The 9,756-nt window shown below is 33.9% G+C and overlaps 1 protein-coding gene across 1 annotated transcript; it reads left to right on the top strand.

Annotated features, from left to right (window-relative positions):
• Nucleotides 1-8,142: 8,142 nt before the first annotated feature.
• On the top strand, nucleotides 8,143-9,513 carry LOC133186961 (uncharacterized). The gene is made up of 2 exons (XM_061322342.1): nucleotides 8,143-8,503; nucleotides 9,016-9,513. Exons 1-2 carry the CDS (start codon nucleotides 8,143-8,145, stop codon nucleotides 9,390-9,392), a joined length of 738 nt encoding a protein of 245 aa, XP_061178326.1. The 3' UTR covers nucleotides 9,393-9,513.
• Nucleotides 9,514-9,756: the final 243 nt, after the last annotated feature.

Consider the following 9,756-nt stretch of genomic DNA (forward strand, 5'->3'; position numbering starts at 1 on the left):
TAATGAATATTAATGAAATGTGCGCAATGAGGATGCGTTCCATATTATGTCGATGTTGTATTCTCACTCGTGCAGTTTTCGTTTTTACGTTTGTGTAATTTTCTCACAATATTGTGTAAATATTTTGTTGATTGTGCAGTTTTTCTATAGTTTGTATAAATTTCAATAACTTCGTGCATATTTTCCTCACTTTGTGTAAGTTTTTACTTACTCGTGTAATTTTTGTTTAAGGTCGTGCAGAAAATAATTTTGAAGCAATCGGCGTGCCATATATTTACGGTACCGGTCTAAGTTTGACATATTTTGTGCATTTACCGGTCGAAGTTTAACATATTTTTTATACATCAACCGGTCTAAGTTTAACATATTTTATACTTTTACCTGTCTAAGTTTACCAATTTTTTTCATATTTATCGATCTAAGTTTAATATATTTTGTACTTTTACCGATCTAAGTTTAACATATTTTGTACATTTACCGGTCTAAGTTTAACATATTTTGTACATTTACCGATTTAAGTTTAACATATTTTGTACAATTACCGATCTAAGTTTAACATATTTTGTACAATTACCGATCTAAGTTTAACATATTTATGCATTTAATCAGGGAAAATGATGGATCATACTTCACAACAGGATGTGCATGATACCAATCATGCGTGTGGTTTAAGCGCAAAACAATTACAAAGGTGTATGTTATGTTTCTGTTTAGCAATCTGTCCACGAATTAAGAAAAAAAAAACTAATATTTCACGCTTAATTATGTATATTCCTTCGTGGAAAATAACTACCGAATAATAATGAATGGATTTTTATATGTTGTGCATATGTCGATCTAAAAGCCTGATATATTACATATATAAATATACGACATACATGTATATATTTTCTTTTAAAATTTTCAGTATAAACATATATTTTAATTTCGTGGACACTAAAAGATGCATTTTTTGATTCCTTTATTATTTAAAATTATAAATGATGTAAATATATATAGCAATGACAATTTTTTTAATGTACATGGATCCATAGTTAGATAAATATTCTGTGAAATTGACCTCTTATAGTCTTTTTCTGATGATTTTTCATATATAATAACAATTTTAAATAAAAGGTAACATTTTTCAAGAAAAACCAAGTCGTCACATCTTATCGAATTAAAAGGTTATGAATAAATCTTATTTAGTGTTAATTAAAATAGTGCAATCATTAAGCATTGTACATAAAATATTGTGATCTCCAATGTTTGACATGATGAGTATTGAGCTTAAAACATCGAGGTAGAAAAAGACTGTTACTTGGGTAACATTGTGGTGGACAAACACGAGTCATTTGATTAGCTATTGTTCGTGTCGTTGGTCATTTTTAGTGCTTTATATAAATTTCCATCCTTGACCTCGTATCTATTTAGTAGATCCGACCCTTAGGATATACAGTGTTGATGGGTTTTTTTAGTGCTTTCTATATATATATATATATATATATATATATATATATATATATATATATATATATATATATATATATATATATATATATATATATATATATATATATATAACATTCATAATACAATTGTATACATTGTCCATACATGTACGTGTTGATAAATAAGAAGGTTCGCGTACAGAATATAAATTTCATATTTTTATATATATATGTTTTATCTTGTCTTTACACAAATTCCAAGAAAGAGTCCCGTGTTTATTTATGAATCTGTTAAATAATAAAAAGGCTTACCTCTTAATACCCTGTGTTTGATAACACAGCTGCCAGCTGCACATCTACCAGCGTGAAAGAGATGATGCAATGTTGCCTTCTTCCGCACGGATCAATACTTTTTTTACACACGTGTATGTTGTTTAATGGGGAATAAATAAACAGGGTTTTTTCCACTGCGTCACAGTGCTCTTCTATTTTACAAAACAATTGTTAAAAATAGCCGATGTTAAGCTGCTGTCCCGCTGATGGGAACTTCTCGTTACTAATATATTTTATACGCCAATTTCGCTCACTTTAAACTAGTCTTGTAAATAATTACGCAATAATGTCCTATATTTTGATGGGAGCATGTTCTAGATCATGATTTATTTTCATTAACTACATAAAAAACTTTTTAAAAAAAAAACAAAAAAGGAAGTGGAATTTTACTCAATGCTTAACATGAATGACATGCTCTTAAAACTTAAAGGATAAGTGTTGACTCAGAACATAACCTGGTCATGCAGGCGGTTCTCTCTCACTAGATCTCTCATTGAATGTTTAAAATAATTTAAAATGACGTGTGCAAATTTAAGGAATCCTAATTGTGTTTGCACTCCTTAGAGCGATTGATAAGGTGTGTGAACATGATATAAACATTGCAATCAATGATTAATTTGTATACATATTTTTAATTATATTCATAAAAATACATGTAATTTCGCAAGTTTTAATGAATTATGGTTAGTTTCAGAAATAAATATGTGATTGAATGATAGAACAAACAACTCGGCACGATGTAGATCTCTAGTGAAAAAAAGATTGTGAAGAAACAATGATTGTCTTTGGATGGACACGAAGGAATACGCACATATTACCCTAGCTTATCAGAGAAAAGTTAGAGCATGCGCTTCCGTCTTAAATGATGAAATTGGAGTTCATGAAAGGATTCAATTAACCATCGCTGAAAAGAGTAACAGGTGTTATTCCCGGTAGGTTATATTCAAACAAATAAACTCTGAAATGTGACTATATATACATGTAGTTAACCTAAATCGATTAATATAACTAAAATCAACTTTATTGAATAAATTTTAGTTTAATTTGTCAGAAAGTAATTAATGATACATATCTCTTTCTTTTTTTTCTTTTTTTTTGGAAAGTTTTTATCACTTCTTTTTTAAAACAGAAAAAAAAAATTGATGATGAATATTTCCCTCCGTGGGGCGAAAAAAAACTTGCATGATTTGCCACTGTATTGAAAATTTTCCTTGAACCTTTTACAGAAACTTCAGTGCTGTTGAATTTTGTAATTTGTGCATTTTTGGTAATTGTTATAGGCTCATGGTGTTTCAATCACACACGCGAGAAGCATGAGAAAGAAAGAGGCATATGGGCCTCAACGCTCACCCGAGTAGCTTAGACCCTGCTATTTTTCATCAGACTTTTTGTATAAAAATCCCCAATTCCCATGAATTTGTTTAACCTCATATTGTATCTTTGGGGCTTCCTTTGACACTTCCTAGCCCTAAAGAGTCACGACATTCACGAAATTTAATCCTAATCTATACACAAAAACAAATGCGTCAATACCAGTGTGTTTAATTTTTTTCAGTATATTCTTTCCTGTATAAGTACTCCGTGAAAATTGTGATCTTTACGGAAGCCGGTAGGTGCCAGGTAGAAAATATATTTTATCTGGCGGCCGCCACATAAATAACTGGCGGCCGCTAGATAATTATTTGGCGGCCGCCAGAAAATTATCTCGCGACCGCCAGATAATTTTTTTTTCTACCTGGTACCTACCGGCTTCCGTAGATTTCACCAATTTTAGTGCCACCATAAACCCAGGGCTTAGCATTTGAACGGGAAAATCAATCTCTCATCAGAGGGCGCGCTCCGTTAGAGCGGAGCGTAATACGCCCTCTGATGAGAGATTGCGGGAAAATATGAACATACAATTTAGGAATGTCTGAAAATTGGTACGTACGGACCTAATACTTTTTTTTAATTTACAATACATAAACTATGATCCCCTAGCGTGGTCCCACTCTTATCTCCGGGGCAATGATTTGAACAAAATCAAATCTACACTATAATGTCAAAAAGTTCTTTCATTATAACTTTATTTTCTGGTCCAATGCATGGTTCTACATGCAGAAGAATTTTTATAAACATTGAATCCAAAAATACTCCAAGCTTGATTAAAATTGGTCGAATGGTTCTAGAGAAGAAGACAAAAATGTTAAAAGTTTTCAACAACGACAGACAACAGGCAATTTTCAGTTAGAAAAGCTCCCTCTAGCCTCTGGCTCATGTGAGCTAAAACCCGTCGCCCCGAGGCGTGGAAGACGGACTATGGAGGAGAAGAAACAAATTATTTCTAAAGAATGAAAACATTTATTTCAGAGATGTGATTAGATGTACGTAGAATTGTTTCGTGTTTATTGTGTTTATAACATTCATGTATATAAAATGAATTATTATTCAACTATATCTCCTTTATGTGTGCACTTTAAAGTAGGCCTCATTACCAAAGCTGTTATTTTCAAGTACTTTTTCACAGCAAGAAATACGTAGGTCTTATTTTAGAACAGCTAATTATCGGAGATCTATAGTATTAAGGTAAGACCTTTTGGTCGAAAAAGACCAATGGAGGCAATACAAGGGGAAAAAATGAGTATGGTGTTCCGTTGGGGCCACTCGCACCTTCGCACTCTCGCCTTTAGGGCGAAGACGCCAGAGTAGGAAGTTGCAAAGGAGCGAAGATGCAAAGACGAGAGTGCGAAGTGATATGTTAATATGGCATTTTCGCCTTCGCAACTTGGCGCTTTCGCCTGTGCATTTTACTTTTGTGGAGCTCTTTATCGTTATGAGTTAATTTTAGTTGGCTAGATTCAGTTAATTCTTAGAGTACTGTGTGTAGGTTCATTAATTTACCGCACTCTCGACTTCGCACTTTCGCCTTTTTTGCGCCAGTATGTTTTTCTCTCGGATGTTATTGGTACGCATGAGATGCAGATGCCATTTTTACAACTAAAATTATCTTCAAACGATAAAGATCTCTTCAAAAAAGGCAAAGGCGAAAGTGCAACTTTCAGGCGAGAAGGCGAAGGTATCGCTAGTATCGCTCCTTCGCCCTTGCACTTTCGCTCCTTTGCCTTCGCAACTTCGCACTTTCGCCTTCGCAACCTCGCACTCTCGTATCTTCGCCCTAAAGGCGAAGGTGCGAATGACCCCAACGGAATACACCATACATGAGCGCATTAGTCGAGAAAAATGCTCATGATCTGATATGAAAATGAAAAATGATAATTTAATCATTTTGTTTGTTTGTACGTTGTTTAACGTCCCTCTCGAGAATTTTTCACTCATATGGAGACGCCACCACTTGCCGGTGGAGAGCTGCAAATTTTGTCCTATACTCGGCACTTACGGCCATTGAGCAGTGAGGGATCTTTTTCGTGTCAGCACCTACTGCGACACGGGACCTCGGTTGATACGGTCTCATCCGAAGGTCTCCACGTCCCACAGTGGGATTCGAACCCGCGACGTAAGGATCAGCTCCTTACTTCGCGACTCTAGAGCAGACGCTCTAACCACTGCGCCACGCGGGCGACAATAATTTAATCATGATAATAATAAATAATAATAATAAAATGATAATTTTATTGGACACATCGACAACATATACTTACAGTAAAATCTGTAAAATATGCCACAGTCTCATTAGTTTGGAGAGAATCCATCTGTTTAATAACATGCACACACCAGAGTAAAGGCATTTGATCACCTCTGAATGTACTTTCAATTTAAAGTTTTTCATATGAATAAGTCCTCGATTCATATTTCGAAAGTTTTTCTTCCGAACTTTATAAATTGTAAGAGTTCTAATGATTTTTTTCCTGTTAACTCAAACGGAGCGACGGCTCACTCCAATTTCATGAAAAAATATTCTCGTATATTTCATAAAAATAATGTCTGAAATAAAATGGTAAGATCAATTAAGTCAATCAGAGCAGAACTAGCTTCGTGTTTTATGAGTCTTAAAATTATCGATGGGATCTTTCTACATTTATGTTAACTTGAAATCACGCATGTTCCATTTTCTCAAAAAAGAAGCAAGAAATTCATATCGCAAACAAGATTTCTGCAACTCAGTGGTAAAGACGTTCCTCAATAACATATAATTTTTCAAAAGAACTTGTGATTGACATATTACTACTTTTAACAATTTTCAAGAGAGAGAGAGAGAGAGAGAGAGAAAGGGGGGGGGGGGGTAAAATCACTACAACTAATCTTTGTACAAAATAAATAAAACTTCTTTATTATCTGTTGACAAGGTTGTAGGCAATACCTGATAATCAAAATCAGAATTTTTACTGAGTTAATACTCTATGCTCAAAGGAATTTTAAGAAATCTTTTTCTTTACATCTGTTGACAATGATAGATATGAATTAGAGAATTCTAGAGAGGGGAGTTGGGTTAATGACCAATTGACTTTGGATAAAATTTTCAGTAGAATTTAAGTTTTCAGTAAACATAAAGCAGGAAATTTCCTGTAAAATAATGTTTTGCTTGTAAATGATTTTTGGACAGAATTCAAAGCCGAAAAGAAACTAGGTTTATCAGCTACTTATTTCTACAATTTCTATACTTTCACAAATCAATCTTATTTAATATTTATTACCAGAGGTGGTTAATAAATCTTAAAGTCATTTGAATGCACTTTGTATCCAAGTACATTTTTTCATGAACAAATTACAGATAATTTTTACAATTGTTCACTTACTTTGCTTGAAAATTTTTCTCTTTTTTTCAGAATGATGAATTCACCATAAAACTAAATTGTCTGTCATTTTGCTTTGCATTCCATACTAATATGTATCTGTACCAAAGAAGAAAACATAAAACAAGTCTGAATCAAGCAAGTCACAAGTTTAGCTCATTAACTGTTAGCAATGATGAAATTACTAAAAATCTTCGCCAAGTTCATCCGTATAATTATGCTGTCTATCCATATCTTTCGTAGGAATAATTATGCTGTTGAGATATAAAGTAAATTTACTTTGTGATATGACAATGTTCCAATGTCTTGAGAGAGAGAGAGAGAGAGCTGTTGACTATTCTGAAAATACTTGTACATCTCATTCCTTATTATGTTCGGTTTTTAATTATTTGTGAATGATAAATATTACAATTTAATGTAATGGAACTACAGATATGAACTACATGTAATATTTCTTTAAATAAATAAAGGAAAAAAAAAGGCCCAGTAAAACGCGGAGGGGGGGGGGGCTTTTTTGAGTATAGTATTTTGCTATAATAAATTTTCATTTAGATGTTGGTTTGCTCCCCCCCCCTCCCCACTTTTTGTTGCTGTAAGGTCAAGCACTGGCAATTTCCAGGATTTGAAAAAAATGTATCAAAAAGTAAGACAAAGGTCCACCTACCCACATCCCCCAATATGAGATAGGAGTTTCGAGTTTGGGCATTTTAGGGGTTTTCTTTTGGGGAAGGGGAGTGATTGCCTCCACCCAACACCCACTTTTAAAATCGTTGCTATGGGCCTGAAAAAATCTTAGGATGGAAGTTATGACGTATCGAATAAGATACATACATGTAAGTCGGATGTCCTAAGAAATATCTAACAGGGACGCGTCTTAATTTAAGACGTACCTTGGAAAATTTTACTAAGCATGCTTACAGAACAATAAAAAAAAAATCTTCAGTGTTCAAAATTCGCTTTTTTTAAACATGGAAATAAAAAAAAATCTTTAAGTATATGTATACGCAGTAAGAGAAGTTTGTTACACAATATATTTTTATGCAGTACTAAGCACTTTTATAAAATAAAATTCATACAGGCGTATATATATCTGCATGGTGACCAAAACAAAACAATTACGTGACGCCTTAACGCTGTCAGCTATTGAACCAATATCCGCTTAAGGTGGCGATGTTACACAGTAGGGCAGATGTATCCTTGTTGATGTAACATTAAGGGGGATCTTTAATCTGTATGATAATCTGTCATCATCCTTAAACTACAGACACCATTATACAAGGCTTCTTTCAATTTGGATATGTATGGTTTTATGTGTGAATCGAAATCGTATCAGGAAAATTGTGTTAGGAAATTTTCTAAATTCAGTGTTATTTTTTTTTCCAAGTAGCGCGAAACTGCTAATTGTGTTTTATGGATATTTAGAAGAAGTACATTTTTAAAATTTTAAAGATAAGTTGATCTGGATAAAGTTAGTTGTAGTGTTATATATGCACGTCAATATGACGGCAAAAATATTTTAAACTACATATGTATACAAGAAAGAAAATATAAGGATGTACATGATGTAAGCCTGTTTTTAAATGTGTGAGCGTTTGGAGGAAAAAAAAGTTTTAAAAAATTGTGACTCTTACTACGTTAACTAAAGGATTATGTCAAATTTGGAGATTGAAAATACACATTCCGAAGAATATGAAGATCCAGCTACAATCCCAGATCATCAAAATCCCGTTCCCTTGACTAGTAATCCAGTTTATTCCCTGGCAAGTGCGCCAGACTACGAACTACTTTCAGGCATCTCGGCTGCTGATGAGAATCCGGTTGCCAAGACCAACCATTCGGAAACCCCCGGAAGTGCAGGGTATGAGGATTTCGGAATTTCTGGAAGCGGCCAGAAGCAAAGTTATGACTTTGTGGATGCAATCCAGTCCGGATCCCATGAATACCAGCTAGTATCCGAAATTGCGCAAATTAAAGAAAAGGGTGCTACTACTTACGAAGGTCTTATCAAAGGTTAGTCTTAATCTTGGTACGTCATCTTGAACATGACCTATTCAACAAGATCATAGTCGCGATCTTGTCGCTAGCATAGCTAATAGGCTAGATAGTCTCTGCGCTACGATCTTGCATTCTTCCGTTGTAAGTACACGATTTGAATTTCTGGAAAGCTTGAAGAGGCTAAAATTTAAAGTGGTCTTTTGCTTCAGCAAACTGCAAAATGCTCTTGTATATTTTTGCACATGCATGATGAAAATACATTGCTTTTTATTTACATTTCAAATTTGTTTAGTAACAAAAGGAACTACATGTTCTTTTATTGTTTGGTGTAACCGTATGGGTAGTACAGAATTTGGTATAGAAGAAAGAAGTAGGTTCGATAAATACCGATATTTCAAACAAAACAAAAACCAAAAAAAAAAAACAAAAAAGCAATATCATATAATCAATGATTTTTTTATAGTAGACTCAATTTTCAGTGTGAAGTAAGAAAACATTTTTTTTAAGTTTATTATTTGTATTTCCAGAATACTCTTTCGATGTGACAGTTGTGCAGACACCGGATGTTAAAGAACTCGGCTTGACTGGTCGCTATAAGCTAGTTTTAGGAAACTTATCAATAAATCTCCACCCAAGGTTGCAAAAAGTCGAAAAATCCACCAAATCCGAGCCGATTTACATGTGGTTTTACGCAGACATTCGGAGATACAGCTTCAGCAAACAAATGCGTGAATTCGCCATATATTGTGGTCGCAGCTGCCCAACCCCTGAAAAGGTCATTTGCTTCCGGGTGAAAACGGATCTAGTGCAGCTTTTGCAAGTAGTGAATGAGAAAACAGGAGGAGCGTTTGAGGCGGAACTAGCAAATATAAAAGTTAAAAAACGAGTGTGTACCATTTCCTAAGAGTGCTCAGGTTTTATAAGTATGCAATAAAACTTCATTTTGTTTGATTAACCCTGGAAGAAGAGAGTATTCGGAAGCGGCAAGTTGTGTAATGGGAATTTAGACGTGATAACAATGTTCACCAGCTATGATCAAGCACTACATTGCAAATCCTAAATTACTCTGTGTGTATATATGTGTGGTTTCTACTTAAAGAGCAAGCCCAAAATCTACCTAGACTCGAAAAGATTAAATTGCGTTTGCTTTGAAAAAAAAATCTTTTCATATGTTTTTGAATAGGAAGCTAAATAAAACGTATACTGTCCATAATAGTTCATTTCGGGCAAAAGATGGACAAAAGTCGGCAAAGAGAAACTGGCAAATA

The sequence above is a fragment of the Saccostrea echinata genome, unplaced genomic scaffold, assembly GCF_033153115.1.
Source record: "Saccostrea echinata isolate AGI-Se365-2 ecotype Australia unplaced genomic scaffold, CSIRO_AGI_Sech_v1 ptg000014l, whole genome shotgun sequence".
Classification (NCBI taxonomy): Eukaryota; Metazoa; Mollusca; class Bivalvia; order Ostreida; family Ostreidae; genus Saccostrea; species Saccostrea echinata.